This window comes from Geospiza fortis, unplaced genomic scaffold (genome assembly GCF_000277835.1).
Source record: "Geospiza fortis unplaced genomic scaffold, GeoFor_1.0 scaffold1831, whole genome shotgun sequence".
NCBI lineage: Eukaryota > Metazoa > Chordata > Aves > Passeriformes > Thraupidae > Geospiza > Geospiza fortis.
The window spans coordinates 135,234-153,013 of record NW_005054525.1 but is presented as its reverse complement, the minus strand read 5'-3'; the positions used below and the strand labels follow the sequence as shown (position 1 = coordinate 153,013).

Here is a 17,780-nt window from a genome sequence, read left to right as displayed (position 1 = left end):
ACCAAAAGTATCTGTTGCATCAATTACAGCTGATGTTGAGCAGCTACTATTGCCAACAAACATGCTTCAGAGCACATAAAGCTTGATAAATTCTTTGCTTTCTTGAGCTCAGCAAACAAGGTGGCCAAGAAGGCCAATGGCATCCTGGCCTGTAGCAAAAAATAGTGATGCCAGCAGGACCAGGGCAGTGATCATCCCTCTGTATTTGGAACTGGTGAGGCTACACCTTAAATACTGTGTGCAGTCTGGGGTCCCTCACTACAAGAAAGGCATTGAGGTGCTGGAGTGTGTCCAGAGAAGGGCAATGAAGCTGGTGGAAGGTCTGGAGGACAAGTCTTAAAAGGAGCAGCTGCAGTTGTTTAGCCTGGAGGAAAGGAGTCTCAGGGAGGACCTAAAACTACCTGAAAGGAAGTGCTAACAAAGCAAGGTGGGGGTCAGTCTCTTCTCCCAAGTAATAAGTGATAGGGCAAGAAAAAATGGCCTCAAGTTGCACTAGGGGGGCTTCTTGGGCTATTGGGGAAAACTTCTTAATTGAAGGAGTAGTCAAGCACTGGAGCAGACCTCCCAGGGAAGGGCTGAGTCACCATCCGTGGGAGTATTTAAATATGTGTAGGTGTTAAACTCAGGGACATGGCCTAGTGGACTTGGCAGTGCCAGTTTAACAGTTGGACTTGATGATCTTAAAGGTCTTTTCCAACCTAAACAATTCTATGATTTTAGGATGAAGGATTACACAAAGTGCCCACAGCCAGCAGGAGCCTGGGGAGCTGCAGGTTATACAGCAAACAGCCCAGATTAGAACCAGTCCTGTACAAACAAACATGAGATGAAGGACTGCAGTGTTGGAGAACAAAACTACTTTTGAGGCAAGGTCGTGTGGTGAGATTAATTATAATACATGAAAAAACATAAAATTTGGTAATACCTAATAAATTGTTAATGGAGGCAAATGGGGAAATTACTGCTATCTTGAATTAGTGTTTTCAGCTGTAACCAAAGTACAGAATCTCTTGTTAAAGAGAACCATTATGGAATGACTCAATGAACCATGTAATAATAATGCTTGTCTCCTTACATATTTCATCCCCAGCAGAGGTGTTCAGATAAACTGTCATGCACAGAAAGCAAAGTCTCTAGTCCTTCATCAACAGACAATATCTTGTGGTTGTATTTCCTTCTCAACACCAATGTACACATTGCAGTTTAGCACTTTAGCATGCTTGGGCTTATTTTTTAATTAAAAGCCAAACTAACAAAACCAAATGAAGCATAAACCTTAGGATATCAGCATATTTTAATGTAATATTCCATTTATATTTCTAATAAAATTGTTTTTATATACAGAAATATATATATAGATATCTTTATGTAATTATAAATATATTCCCTTCTCCCACCAAGAGGTCCTTTCTGAGTCTCCATTACTACCTTCCCTGTCCTTTGTCTCTCCCATAACATCATGGTGCTGAAGCACGTCAGTGTGAAGTGAGAAGGCTAAAGACCACATTTCAGTGTGAAGTGTGAAGGCTAAAGACCACATTTCAGAATTAATTCTTGATGAGAGCAGAGTATGAATATGATTTTCTTCACAAATACATCTTCATTTTCTATACAAATTTAAGAAAAAGTTTTTCCTCATTCCAGAACTCCCTGTGTAAGTTTTCTCCAATACATTACCCGTGGACTAACAACTGGTACAGTCATTGATAATGTGTCAACACCAAGGTATTCTCTCATTCCAAGTTAGACAGATGCTAGGAACACATTTGACATCTATCTGCAACCAGCTTGAGGGACTTCTGACTTCAAGCACAGCCACTTCTTGCATTGGGTTTCAAGCTTGGTTTGCTTCTCTTCCCACTTGTCACAGAGGGCTGTTGGATTGCAATGAGCCTCTTTCAGCTGCTGCTGGACTTCCACTTCTGTGGGTTGCTGTGGGTGTGGAACAGCAGCCTCGGCCTATGTTGCCAATGTTGGTGTTCTGGCAGCCACTTTGGGAATATTTCCATCTCTTACTTTGCACGAAAAAGGCACTGTTAATTTCTTATAACACACAAGAGGCAGAACTCTTATCAAATATGCTTTACCTAAGAAATTTAAATAAGCACAGTTGTTTTTTGTATATTTGTATATTATATATATATATATTTATATATATATATATGTATGTATACATAAAAGAGAAATATGTTATCTTTTTATTTGCTGGAGTTTCCTTGTATCACAGTTACAACTGGCAGTTAACCACAGAAAAATTAAGTCAGCTATAGATTTTTGGTTCTCTTTCAAATCCAAAGAATAAAAAATTTATGATGCTGTTCTGGAATCAGTCCTAAACATACATTCTTGGACTTGTTTTAAAAGAATTCTTTGTTCCAAAAATAACTCCATATTCCAAAAATTTTGACTCAGTATATACTGCCCATATTAAAAGCTTACACAGCTTTTAAAATATTAAGTTATGCATATGTCCTTTGTTTCAGAAAGATACCGTACAGCTTTCATTGTCTCTGTAACAAATAGGTTGATTAAAACAAAACTTGTCAAGGTGAAGTTGTAAAACGTGATTCATGGCATAATGACTTTAAAATCAAATTCAGATCCCATGTAAGTAGATGCACCACCACATTTTTCTTAGCAATGACTCATTCCAGTTCTGAATTTGGCTCTCTGTTAGAAACTGAAATCTTAATACCTCCATTACTGCAACATCAGCCAGTTTTGTTTCCTCTGTAAATTTTAGTGGATTCTGTGTTTTAGAGCTGTCTTTAATTCAGAACAATAGAAAGGTGCACAAATTGTTAAGGTGCAAAATTTGGACAAAGAGTATCTGGCATAGACTTCCTGTGAGATCTTTGTCTCTGGAAGTATTTCTGTTTGAAGACCTAAAAAATCAAATAATAGGTCTTTCTATTTTTACTGCCTCTGACTCAGGGGTGCAATCCAGACCTCTAATTTGAATTTTTCTAGTTTGGTGTCTAGGCTTGTGTAGAGGTGTTTGAGGAGAGTTACATAGTTCAAAACATATGCTTTCACAGTACCTGTCTGAACAGTGATCCAACTTAAATATCTGTATCAGGAAGCTGGCTTCACTATGTATTCAACAGAGACAGATATTTCTTCTTCCTTTCATTGATTTCAGTTAAATAGTTGAAGTGAGTTACAACAATATGTTCTCAGAAGCAGCAATCCAAAAGCCTCTCTCCACCTGCAGAAAAGCCACACAGAGCTTAGACCACAAGTCACACTGATGGAACTTCTCTGAACAGTTTTTCCTTGGTTTCGTTTAGGCTCCAGTCTGGAATTCCTTCCTTTCCCCAAACCTGTGTTATGTACCTAAAGACATCCTTTCCAAGACCTTTACATTTGCCAACTCCTTCTGGCTTTTAAACATAACTGGCAGAGGAAGCTGTGTGGCAGGCCCTGCTCTCCATCAAGTTGCTGAGTGACTGACAGTCTCACCCTCCACATATCCAAACTACCTTTGGTCAAAGGAATGGCTTCTGATTTCTGTAAAGGCAGATGTGATTTGTGCTGAGAAAGAGGGGGCCTGACTCTGCAACCTACTGCACAGGGCCTGTATCTGTGAGGGAGGAGTTTTTGTCCCTACCACCGAGTTTTACCTATTTCAATACCAAGTGAGAGAGAAGGACTCCACTTTCTGTAAGGTGAATGCCTCAGCCAGCAGGTGACAGAATCAGTGGTCCCCTCACATCTGGTCTGGCATTATGAATGCTGTTTTCTGCTGCTTACAGAAACACAGGCATCATCTGATTAAACACTTGAAGTTAGGCAACCTTTCTGAAACTAGCCTTGAATAAGCAATTTTCAGGATGGCAATTATTTCTCAACAGCTAAAGCTTTCTATTCAGTCCAAATGCAGCAGCATTCACATTCTGATCTGGATGATCAGCTAACATCAAGCACCAAATATGTTTGTGTATATTCTCAAGTCCCTACAGTCATGATGTAACCAATGTTTTCAAATACCCTTGTAATGCTATCAGAGTAAATAAGGAAAAGGGAAGATATCTCCTCATGGCAGGGGAGTTAGAACTAGATGCTCTTTGAAGTCCCTTCCAACACAAAATTTTGTGTGATTCTAAAATTACATGACATTTTCATAATTTTATCTTTATAAATGTAAATTTATTTTATAAAGGCACTGCATTTTATAAATGCAGTAAAATACATAACTGAAAATTAGCCATTTTTAGCAAATGAAATATGAAAGGGATAAATAGGGATACTGTAGTGTATATGTATATAGAATATCAATATATATTAGTATATATCAAGTAGATTCATACTGATTTTTGTTATTATGTGTTATTTTACACATAATTATAATTATTATAATAATTATATAGTTATTTATGAATGTTTAAAACTGTAGTAAATACTTATGCTGATGTAAAGCACAGAAAGAGTTAGACCTTCAGCTCTGCAAATTCCAGCAGATTCTTCCCACAACACTAAGCTTATCCACAGCCTAACTATTTTATGGTGAAACATGTTTAACTTCACATTAAATTAAGCACCATGATTGTAACTTAGAAAGGAAAACAGAAATAAAAAGGCTATTGGAGTATTGTATGAGTGAGTTAGCAGTATTGTAAGAACTCTGGCTTCTGGAATTTCCTGAGTTTTGAGTGCCTGACTTTATGACTTGGTACTGCACCAAATCTAAAACTTTCTTTATAAAGAAAGGAGGCAACAAAATCCAGCATATTTTCTTTGGGATTTTTCAACGTGCTTTTGACTTCCTCAGTACATCTTATAAATTGCCTAAGCACAATTGGCTAAACAGAGAGATAAGAAGGAGGCCTCAGCAAACAATAATCTGTCATACACCAGATTGCAGAGCAGAGAGTGCTCTGCCTAGCTAGACCCACTACTTTTCACCTACTTTCCATCTGCTGCTCTGTCTAATCCTCATGCATTAGGGCATGCCAGTCTGCTCTCTAAATCTTAGTAGCTCCTCGCTCCTATAAAATTCAGACTTAAGTAAAAAATGCCTTTAAAAATGTGACATGCAAAAGTGGATGTATGGCTTTGTGAATCTGGACAAGGAATTTTTACTTACTGTACTTACCTCTGTATTCACTCTTGCCTCTTGTCTGTTTAGACATAAGATTTCCACTGCAAGAGCTCTGTGCACACTTCTGATTAATGCTAAAGCATAAGGCTACTTCAAAGTTGGTGCACAGACTACAGTGTCATAATCCCCTGAAACTCAAACCCTACCAGCTGTCTACTTAATCCTAGCAGCTTCCCTGACTTTCAAGACACTGAGAGGCAATGCACACGAGCCTCACGTACTGATATTTATTACTCTGCTTAACAAGGAAGGAGACCTAATGCAGACTCCTACAGTGCAAGAAAAAAAGTAGGGGGGCTTAGTTCATGGCCAGACTAATACACATTTGGTCTCACCACGGACAATGTCAGTGTGAACACAGCTTATGTGCTTGCCATGCACCTTACGGAGAGGAGCCCCGGCTGCTGCAGCTCAACAATGAATCAGGAACACACTCAGAAGTCAGGTGGGGTTGGATATTTTTTTTTAATGGATTAATAGAAAGTAAAAAACCTGCTTGCCCTCCTTATATTTTTACTTTTTTTCTTTACTTTATCAAACAGCTTCTGTTGGACCTCATACATATATACAGCTCAGACAGACAACCAAAGAAACATCATTGTTACTGCTGTTTCCATATATATGCAAGTCAATCTTTAAACTGGTTTAAAAAGTGTTCAAGGGCTTTTCTCCTCGAGTAGCATCAGAGTCCTTACAGCAGTACTGTGTAATTCTTAAATGTGCTTTGTTTTACAGCCACAGAAGATATAAAACAGACTAGACTGTGGCCTTAGAATCAATGTTTATTGTGTGGGTCCTACATAAAGATATGAAATATATCTGATGCATGATATGAGAGCAAATAGTAAATGAAAACTAGAAGATTGTTTCAGTACCCAATCAAAATAGCATACAGAACTACCAGAAAGAAAAAAAGCCAGATTGAAAAGAAACTTTGCAAGCACAAAAGCTATCCTGCACAAAGAGCCAAATGCAGCATGTGTCCTTCTAAATCTCATCCTATTTTGAGGAATTTAATCATGGATAAGCCTTTTGCTGCCGCCTGTACAGAAATCAATGCACAGAGTACTTCAGGGCAGTGAAAATAAGTAGGATACCAAACAGCTGAACTCACAGACATGAATCAAACCAGGGATCCAAACTTTCCTGCAGTAAAAGTTTCATCCAAGCTCATTCTTGCAGGTGGCAAATTTAATTGCTGTTTAGTAACATTCATTTTCATGTGAAATATTATTTCAACTTTGGCCTCTCATTTACCCAGTATAGAAACTACACAAGCATAGGTGGCAGGTGTCAGAGAACAAACCTGTGGTAGAACCACGCAGTTGTTTCCAGAGCTCTGGAGAGACTGCTAGTGCACTGAGGGTGCTCACAACCCTCTTATGCTGAGATCACAAACTTTTTCTCTGAGAAAAGTAGAGTTTTCCTGCCTCAGAGGCATGCAAGAGCAGAGCCCTGGAGGACCACTGACATCTGGTGGCCACTTCACTCTAAAGAAGACTTAAGTCATATATGTTTAATTTTACTGTGACTTGATCAAATTACATTTTACAGGTGGTCTGACAAAAATACATGCCAGGGAAGCATTAAGTTACAGGTCTTACTCTGTGTTTATTAACATAGTGGAGTTTGATAGCTACAAGTAAATGCAGATGAACTGCAACACACAAACAACAAACTCAGCTAAAGCTGCCAGTACATTAATAGTATTGTTGGATTAAACCCACTCTAGAGATGATAAATCTTTTCCAAATAGAGCACATTTAATTCAACAAGTTCTTGAGAACTACTGGATCATGAAATAGAATTATATAAAACTGTCTTTTTTTACAAATAAAAAAAGTGCATTGTTTCCTAGGTAAGATGTTTCTTATTACTGAAAAGGAGTAATGAGATCTGGGTCTACTTTTGCTAGACGACCAGCGCAATATTAAATAATAAGCAGGAGTATCCAATAATTTTATCTGTATTGATATGTGTTAGATGGTGAGGCTGCCCAGACAGAAACTGCCTCAGTTCTCTCCAGCAAACTTGAGATGATCTTCTTGACACCTAAATGCAATTGTGCAGAGAGACACACCCACCAGCGCTGGACCTAAAATGTACTTAGGCCTGTTAGCACTGATTGTTGATAGGCAAACACTTAAAGCTATGCTTTGTTTGTTGCATCTATGTACAACTTGTAAACAAAACTCAGGCTTTCAAACATTCATCAAGCATACAAGTCTTACTAAACTGTCATGAGAATTTTCAGCCCTTCCCAAATGCTTTTTTGATGCAAAATGATTCAAAGTCTACCTTCAGATAAATGTACATTTCTTGTTGAAATGGAAGCTCAGTTCAAAACTAATAAAACTCAGCGCATCTATTGAGTAATAGGAAGTAATCAAATTGTTTTTCTACACCTTTCCCCCATGGTACAAGAGAGCAGTTTTGAAAAAATTTAGCAGTACAAATCATCTCCAAACTTTCTGTATTTTTCACTTAGCATCAACATGACCCCATCCATAATTAAACAGATTGCTAAATTACAGCTTTACCTTCAACCTAGGCTACCTAACCAGACTGATAGATAGTGAACTATTTTTAATTACTTATACAAAAAGGCATTGCTCTGCGTATGTTTTCTAGTTGGCTGTGGCACGTTGTGGGCAAGCATTTTATACAGACGTGTGCAATTGCTAATGCTGCCAAAAAGTGTGCAAAAAATAGCTCGTGCTCAGAGCGAAACACAGTACACCGGACACTCATATGGAGGCAACTGTATCAAGCCACCCAAAGACAGTAGCAAATGTGCACCAAGACAGTTTGATTTGATTCTGCCAGAGTTTGAGGCTGAGCCCAAAAGGCTTTCAAAAGACAAGTGTCAGGTGTTTTGCTTCCATTTATATTTCAGCAAAATTGTAGTATCTGTTGTCCAGGGATGCCTCTGGAGCATTTCTCTTGTGTGGTACACAAATCACTGATATTCTCACCTGTTTCAGGTCTTTTCCTGAACTGCTGCATAAACATACACTGACAAAAGTGGCTTACAAGATTATTTTTAACACATTCCTAAAGGTCCAACTGCAAATTAGCAGACAATAATCAGTACAAAGAAACTTGGTCCTGTACACAACAGGCACAATGTTCCAATGAAATCTTACTCTGAGCATTTAAAGTAAGAGCTATTTTCAGTATTTTAACAATGCTGGTTTCTTCACAATAATGCATTTCATCTACAGTGAAAAGCTGTCACATTGCTGCATATCTATTAAATAAAAGCATTTTAATTAGGTCAGCTACTGGGTAAAGGAGACAATAACCACTTTAACATAGCACTGTCACAGTTATAGGCCTTTGGCTGAAAAGTACGTCTCTTCTTTCCTTTGTCATCCTCCCAACAAATATTTTTGAAAAATATCTCAGCATTGCCAACCCAATTAAACAGCAGCAGGAGATGATTACTCTGTGGCAATGTTCTAATTCACAGACATAATCGTTCTTCTATGTTTATATTTTATTGAAGATATTTTCCTGGGGGCACAGATGCCCTCCACTCACCACCAGGGACAGAGAAGGTCTAAAAATAATTTTGCCTGGTTCTAATCGATAGCACCATGTTGGCAAATCTCTTCCGAAGACAGAGGAAAGCAAGATAACCCACCCCTGCCAGCATGCTGACCAGCAGGGTGGTGCCCAGAACCCTGGGAGCCCTTTTCTTGGCCACACGGAATGCTGTTGGCAGGACAGCCGAGATTAATATATTGTTGACGTGTCCCAAAACTTTGTAAAATGCTTTTCTCTTCACGACACGCTCATAATAAGCTTCCAAGTTGGGCCGCTTTCCATTCCCCCAGTTTCTTCTTGCTAATCCCAGAAACTTCAGGCGATGTAATGTGACAGCAAGTGACACATCTGCCAGACTGAAGAAATCACCACAGAGCCAAGGCTGATTTCCATCTTCTAAGCAGAGATAAAACATGAAGCATTAGGAACTAATGGAATATAAGCACATTTAGTTTAGTGCCACTTCAAAGTAGCATCTAATAAAGAGCAACAACACTTCAGCTAAAACATTATTTTAATCAATAAACATTTTACTAATTCCTGTCCACTCTTTGCACAATCTTGTAAAGTCTTAGGCTCAACAGCCTGACCTACATTTGTTAAGGAAAGAAAAAAGATACACATTCCAGGTTCATAAATTAAAACCCACAGTAAACACTTATTTTCCTCAACTAGATTTCTCAAATCTGGATTAAATTAAACAGGATTGGAAAGGAGGAAGGCAGTTTAGCTTTTACTGAAAAGCTACCACTTGTCTGAAGAATTTATCATCTTGCCTGTGCCACTCAGCTCAATGGCATTCACTCAAGAACTAACTCCAGCTAGCTTGTTGGAGGCTTTCAAGTCAAAAAGAAATGGACCAGATGACTGACTTGCACCAAACATAACAGCCCATTGAGATGACAGAATTTGTCTACCTGTCCATCTTTTGTGTCTCTTTGACCCCAAATCATGGGGGTTTTACACTGAGATGTTTGAGAAATGACTAATATTCACACTGCTCACCACTAGTCAGGAGCACAGATGGAGATCCCAGGTACCCTCTCCAGCCAAAGGAAAGAGGTGAATCTTCCTGGGATGGTTCAGAACAGGCACTGCCAGGCAGCGTCACACTTCACTGTCAGTGGACCACACCACCTGAAAGGGCTGACATGTACTGACTATACCAAGAGCTTTTGAAACCGAGGATATGAAACTTGATAGCCAGCACAGCTATCATATCTGCCAGCATAAGTACTCTGCTCTAGCCTAGATCTCGAATAGGGAGGACTATGCTGTTCCCATCTCATTTGTGACTTTTACAGTTCATCCCACACAGCAGACATGGAAAAATGCTGGCATGAACACTCAGCAGCACCTCTCTGGAAACAGAGAAATTTTGCAATCTCCTTTCCAACACATTTTCCACTAGAGAAAAGCAACAACTTGGCACAAAGCTGGTACCAGTCCATTTTGACTGGTTACGTAGGTCTGGAAGAAAGGCCTCTGTAGAAAAAGAGTGTATCCTAGGTTGCTGAAAGGATACCTGAGAATTCATTCAGTGCATTAAATAAGATGATGGAAAAGACCAAAGAATTTATCCTGCATGAAAGGAAGATGCCTGCAGTGGCAGCAGTGGCAGTTGAGGGATTCAAGCAATTGCAAGAGACGTAGGAACTCTTGAGTTTTACTAGAACCTGGAGAAGTACAGATCACAAACTTCCAAAGTAGGAATACCTCAGACAAAATTCCAAGAGGCAATAGTCCCATGTTTCACAAAATCCAGTGATCCCAGAAGCTTTCATAAGCTCATCAATACTGTACCAGTTGACTCCTTGGAAAGGCTACTTAGCAGAGAAAGGAAAGGGGTTTCTGGAAATGGTGGCAGACATAGTTTGCTGAACAAAATCCTTCCATCCTTTATGAGCTAAAATATTTTCTGTGACTCTTTCACTGTTGAGTCAGTAGAAAATTTAATCTGGATTTTTAACTGCTTGTTCAAACCTACAGTTGTGATAGTAATCAGTAGTTATTACAACAGCTATTTATAGAGCTAAAAGCAAAAAGTTATTGATTTGAGCAGATGCAGTTGATATTGACTGATGCTTCATGCAGTTCCCAGTGAAGTCAGGGGAAGGACTCCTATCAGCACCGCTGGGAGTTGAACCACACTGTGAAAAAGCAGAAGGCTAATCCTATTTAAACATAATTTAGGACGCTGATATGGTTAAGTGCCTGTGGGTATAGATTAGGGGGAAGGTCAGAGTTGCAGATGTCCTTGTAGGAGTGTGTTACAGATCCCCTAGCCACCATGAAGAGGCAGATGATGCACTCTACAGGAGGCTGGCAGAAGTCTCTCAATTTCCAGCCTTTGTATTTGTGGGGTACTTCAGCCTGCCAGATGCCTGCTGAAAATACAACACAATGGAGAGGGGGCAGTCTAGGAGATTCCTGGAGTGTGTGGAAGAAAACTTACTCTCAGCTGGACAAGAACCCATGTGTGATGTGGTGGTCAGTGGCCCTCTTAGGCACAGCAACCATGAAATGATGGAGTTTTCAGTTCTGGGTGAAGTAAGGAAAGGCACCAGCAGAATTGCCACCTTGGACCTCTGCCAGGCAGACTTTGGACTGCTTAGAAGTTTGATAGACAGAGTTCCTTGGTAGTCTGTTCTGAAAGGCAAAGTAGTACAGGAAGGACAGGCAAGATTTAAGGAGGGATTCTTAAAGGTACAGCAATAGATTGTCACCATATGCTGTCAGGGACAAAGACCAGTCTGGTTAAACAGGGAACTTAGGCTGGAACTCAGGGTAAAAAGGACTGTGTCTCACCTCTGGAAGGAGGGGAGTAACTGCAAGGATGCCATGAGGTTATGCAGGAGAAGACCAGAAAGAAAGCCAAATGAACTTAATTTGGCACTGCAGTTAAAGACAACAAAAACAGTTTCAGTAAATACACTGGCAGCAAAAGGAGGGCTAAGGAGTCTCAACCCTTTGCTGGATGAAGGCGGACACACAGTGGGGGATCAGGAAAAGGCTGAAGTACTTAATGCTTTCTTTGCCACAGTCTTTAAGACCAAAACCCATGGTTCTCAGGCTATCCAGCTCCCAGAGCTGGAAGTTGGTGATGGGGAGCTGAGTGAAGCGCCTACAACCCAGGAGAAAATGGTTACTAACCTGTCATGCCAGTTAGACATTCAGAAGTCTATGGGTCAAGATGGGATGTGCCCAAGAGTAAGAAGGGAGCTGCCAAAAACTTGCCAATTATTTCCAACATTTACCAGCAATCCTGGTTAACCACAGAAGACTCTGTTGCCTGGAAATTAGCAAATGTAATACCCATCTACAAGAAGGGTCAGAAGGGGGATCCAGGAAACTACAGATCTGTCATCCTGACCTTGGTACTGGGAAACATCATGGAGCAGATTGTCCTGAGGGTCACTACATGGCATGTGCTGGACAACCAAGGGAACAGACCCAGTCAGCATGAGTTTACAAAGGCAGGTCTTGTTTGGCCAACCTGACCTCCTTCCATGACCAGTGATACGTTTACTGGATGAGGGAAAGGCTGTGAATGTTATCTAAATGCCTATAAAGATTTTTACCTGTCTCCCAGAGCATTCTTCTGGGCAAACTGGCTTGGGTGGGTACATTCTTCACTGACTGAAAAGCTGGCTGGGTGTCCAGGCCCAGGGAGTGGTGGTGAATGGAGTTACATGCAGTTGGTGGCTGGTCACTATTGGGGTTCCCCAGGGCTCAGTATTTGGGCCAGTCCTTTCTAACAGGATGAGCAGAAATGGCCTTTAGTTGTGCCAGATGAGGTTCAGATTAGATATCAGAAATGTTTTTCAGTGAGAATGGTCAGGCATTGGAATATGTTGCTCAGGGCAGCAGACAGCAGGATATGGTTAGGTGTGGTTATGATGGTGCTGGGTTGACAGACTAGATCTTCTTGAAAGTCTCTTTGAACATTGATGATTGTGTGAAAAATTTGACTTTCTTTTAGATGGAAGCAGGTAAAGAGGACTGCTTTCCAAGAGGGTGAGAGAAGAGGGTAGCCTAATGATTAGAGCAATTATTCAGATTGCTTATTCTGCATATACCAAAATATCAGCAGAGTATTTGCTCAAGATTATAATAAACCTGTGTTAGACATTAAGGTTGTGACGATTATAGTGAACTGAAGCCTACACCTATAACATCAATATTCTGTAGTTAATTTTTTTCTGATTTTGTTGATGAAAATACTAAAAAATTGAGCAGCTAATTATACCCCTTTTCCTGAAAATGTGATCAAGCACTGTCATGAGACAGTGAGAACTCACTGACTGAAACAGTAAAGTAAGGTAGTATTTAAAACAGTATTGATCCCTTCTGTGATGTATAGGTCAATATATATTAAAAGTATCAAATCTGACACATTAAAAATTGCTTTATAATAGTGCTGTCAACAAGTTTACTCAGTATCCTCAAACAGAAATATTAACAGGATTTAGCAAGAAAAATTCCTTACCTGGTGTTTCCTCATTTCGCCGCTGCAATTCAGTCTCAACCTGATCCAAAACTTTCTCCAGTTCATCCAGTATTTTCTTTAGATATTTTATATTATCATGATCCAGCAGTTTAGACTGAAAAGACACACAGGTTAGTGTTTTAATCATCGTACAGACTTTATACTTTTATCAGAGAAGCTCATACTTAGGATACTACAGTGTTTGCTCATAAAATGTGATTATTTTCTCCACATAGTCAGATGGATACTACATGGATACTGGTGACAATTCAGAAAACAGAAGACAACTTTAGAGATGCCAGATATTAAGGTTTGCCTACCCCTGCAGGGTGCTCAACAGCCCAACACCAGCACTGATGTGTACTTACCTTTGAAGTCAGTGGGACCAGTCCAGTACTTCAGCACACACTTGAAGTGTGTAGCTGATCTGAGGACAGACTGTTTCATGCCTTGAAGGGTTAAACCACTGCATGACATTACTGGTAATGACAAGTGAAACAAATGTTTATATTGTGACCAAAAAATCTAACACTAACAAGCTCATAATAAAGGGGCCCCTACAAAGGTTTCTTACCTTAAGGCGCTTCTGTTTTGCTATATAGGCATCTTGAAGGTCTGGATTTTCTTCTGCAAGTTTCTTCAGTTCTGATTCTGTGTTACTTATTTGGCCTAATTAAAAATATTTTTAAAAAAGAAAAAAAAACCACAAAGGCAGACAAAAAAAGGAATGACAAATATTAGATATCCAAACATATTTATAATGCAATCCACAGGAACTGATCGATAGCCTGTGTACAAGTATCATACCGAGGAAATTGGAAGTGCTGCTTTAATACAGCATCTGCACCAGTCTAGGATTTAAATACATCACATTTTGGAAAACTTGAATGCTTTTTAAATTGACCCACCACACCTTCAGCTCATCAGTTTGCAATGTGACAGAGCTGGTAGGCCCACACTGAGATTTCTTGTCACTGTAGGCCACTGGCATAATTTCACAGCAAAAGCCTAAATGCCACTGAATAGGGAGCCAAAGTGTTTTCATTTAGCTAAAATCTGACGCCAGAGTCTGTGATCCTTTTGTAAATGTTCTTTTAGAACTGTGTGCATGTCCTAGAAGAACATTATTACATGATTTAAAGAAGGAATGATGTGAAAAGTTTAAGTTAATTTTACTGATTTCTACTATGCGTGTACAGCCTTTTCCTTAAAATGGGGCTTTGCTTGAAAATGCCATACTCATAAAACTAAAATACCAAAAGACATTGATTGATAAATCTTCTAAAATTAAGTATTTCTAATCACAAACCAAGAACAAAAGAATAATTATAGAGCATGAATCACCTCTCACTTGTACTTGATAATAAAGTTTAGTTACAATTAAGTCTGATAAATTAAACTGATAAAAATTCTTTCTAGAGAATAACAAACTCACTTTTTTATATATTCATTTCAACATGACTGTGAAAGCCATCCTTCAATACAGTGTATGAAGAAATTGAAGGATGTACTCATACAACTAAAATTTTACATATGCAATTAATTGCTTACTTGGATTTGGTATGCATAAATATAATACAGAAGTGGCTCATGCTTTATTATATCTAGCAGTCTGAAAATAAAGGTGTTTGAAGATGAAAATGAAACCACCTCCAACCAGGAGAAGTTTGAACATGCAAAGGAATTGTTAAGAAACATCCACAGGCTTTAAAAAAAAAAGCTTCAAATCAAAAAAATATAGGCTATGCTTTAAGTATGAAAAGATAAGAAAACATCTCAATTTAGATAAGCAATAATGTTAGCTCTGCCAGTATGAACATGTGCAAACTGAGAACAATTTATATGAACTAGAAGCTTGAGCAAGAAAACATACAGCAAGAAAAGCAGAGGACAATCTTGTAAAGTGAGCTGTAATAAAAGCACGGATTATTACCATGTGAAAACAGAAAAACTACCCATAACGCCTATGAGTAAAGCACAATTGTTCAATAAACAGCTAGCATCCACCTTTGGGAAAAAAAAAACAAATCAAAACCACCAAACCAGACAATGCACTGATTTAGAGAATAATTCATGTTCTTGGACAAGGGGAAGTGGCTTTAAACTGAAGGAAGTAGATTTAGATTAGATATGAAGATGAAATTCTTTCCTATGAGGGTGGTGAGGCACTGGAACAGATTGCCCACAGAAACTGTGGACTCCCTACCCCTGGAAGCGTCCAAGGCCAAGTTGGATGGGGCTTGGAACAGCCTGATCTAGTGGAAGATGTTGAAACTGGATGATCTTTAAGGTCCCTTCCATCCTAGGCCATTCTATGATTTCGTGATCCTATGATTCTATGTTACTGCAGGAACATCAACCATGCAACAATATGGAAAATTAACTGCCTGCCTTCACTTCTGACAACACAATAGTGTGTTACCAGAAAATGTAAGGAGGAGGATAAGACATTTTGTTGGAAATATGATTTCTCAAGCTAACACAATATTACTGTTTATGATATCATGGACTTACTAATAGTATAGATGTATTACATTTCAAAGACTCTGCAGTATTTGACTTTGTTCTACAGAGCATTCTAAAACACCATACAAAAAAAAAAAGAATCAACATAAACCATAAATCATGTATAAACCACTGATATTGACAAAAAAAAAAAATCAGACATCTCAGAATGTAATAGTAAACAGGGAATCATCATCCAGCCATGCTGTCAGGAGTTGATACTTGTCCTGGAACTACTTAGTCTCGTAATACATCGAAGGAAGCATAAAGGCATCAATTAAAAGGTAGCTGTGGTACAAAAAATTATCTCCACAGACACCTCAAAAACAACATTTCCTCTTTCCCATTTCCAAATCCCAACAGAATACACAATCAATAAAAAGTATATGCACAAATCATCAAGGACTGCAACTAAAATTCATAAACTGTGCTCAGTATTTTGTATTTAAGGTGGATTTAAGAAAGAAGATGAATGTAATGCAGCAACCTACTAAGTCAGAGACATTCAGAGCTACACCAGTACATACTACGGATTCTGCTGGTAGCATAGGCTGGAATCATGGAGTCCACTGTTAACTCGGGGTGGAGGATGCAGCCATGTGTGTAGGCATCCATAGGCAAGGAGTCTAAAAGCTCCCTGTAGTGCTGCACCCTTGGATAATACATGCTCCCCTCTTCTGGCATTAATCTTGGTACTTCCTCTGCAAAACAAAGTTAAAAATAAAGTTAAGAAAAGAAGAATCATCTAATTGACCAAAGTTCATTCAGTTATGTCCAGCTGGGACAGGCGACACAGCCACAGGTAAGAAAGCTTCACTTGCTCCCCAGCATAACTCAATGGTGTGATTGCAGCTCAGAAAAACGTATATTTGTAGCTCATTTTAAAATGTTTTATAATTCCAATTATAAATGAATGCAAATTCAGCAACCCACACAAACATGTATTTAAGAGGCTTTCAAATCAGAAAACCACTCTCAGCTCTGTTATGTACATCTAGGAATGGTTGACCATGAACTTCAACTCTATAATGCTCTCACAGCTGAGGACAGCTGAGATTCCAGGAAATTGTTACGACTGAAATGTTACTGCTCCTGCAATGGTGTAAAAATTGCAGTACAGGAATCCTACACAAGCATGGCTGGAAGTATTCCTGCACATCAATGAGTTTTACCCTATCCTTGATCTACCTGGGCCCCAACTCCTTTCTTGACTAAAAGACAGCACAAATTATGTTCGCTCAACAATGAAGGTTCCTTCATGCCTCAGAAATCACAGTGCTAAATCCCTGAAATACAAAATGCTGCCATCTTCACACCTATACAAAATACAGCTCTGCATTTCCTTCAAAAATTGAGGCAGGTTTTTTTGTTGGTGTTTGGTTTTTTTGGGTTTTTTAAACAGTACAGGCAGAAAGAACTTCAAAACCCTGCACATGACCACTTCCAAGGATTCTCTTCCTGCTCTTTTACCTCTTCATTCCATTTTGGCTCAAATAAAAATTTGCTCATTCTACTTCCATTGTTCTACAGAAGATTATTCTGAAATTAAGCATGTTTCCTCTTATCTCACAGAGAATCTGGACCTGCTTGACAAAGGCAGTCATGCAGCTCTGTTCAGTATGTTACTTTTCATGGCAGCGTCACACCAGGGTTAGTGCAGCATGATGCTTCTGCCATTCCTGACCTCTGCATCCTTCCTGAAGGGCTAAGGAGGACAGTGGTGGGTTTTACTTACAAAGGTTCACTCATGAAGGTGCTGGAAAGCCTTCAGCTCATTTTAGAGGAACATGTTTTCAACCCTAGCTGCTAGCTATTAAGAAAGCCTGTTTACTTGTGAGACTATAAACACATTCTGCCCTGAACGAAGAGTCCTGCACACAGAGCTGCCCCCAGCATTGCCTACGGGGTGAGGGGAAGAACCACACACTGAAATGCCCGCGGGATTACCATCTACAAACGTTGCTTCAAGGTAATCAATAATCTGCGTTGCCTCACAAATGACGTTTTCCCCATGGATCAGGACGGGTACTTCTCCAGAGGAGCTCAAGCGCATGAACCACGGCTCGTTGTGCTCGCTCAGGGGCAGGTTCACATCGCGCTCCTCGCATTTCAGCGCCTTCTCGGCTATTGCCAGCC

At 39.4% G+C, this 17,780-nt stretch overlaps 1 protein-coding gene across 1 annotated transcript; it reads right to left on the bottom strand.

The window, feature by feature from the left end:
• Window positions 1–6,610: 6,610 nt before the first annotated feature.
• GDAP1 (ganglioside induced differentiation associated protein 1) lies at window positions 6,611–17,780 on the bottom strand. The gene is made up of 5 exons (XM_005429134.2): window positions 17,592–17,780; window positions 16,172–16,345; window positions 13,714–13,808; window positions 13,140–13,254; window positions 6,611–9,046 (listed from the first exon to the last, which is right to left on the bottom strand). The coding sequence occupies exons 1-5, from the start codon at window positions 17,695–17,697 to the stop codon at window positions 8,664–8,666; spliced, it is 873 nt and encodes a 290-aa protein (XP_005429191.1). The 5' UTR covers window positions 17,698–17,780; the 3' UTR covers window positions 6,611–8,663.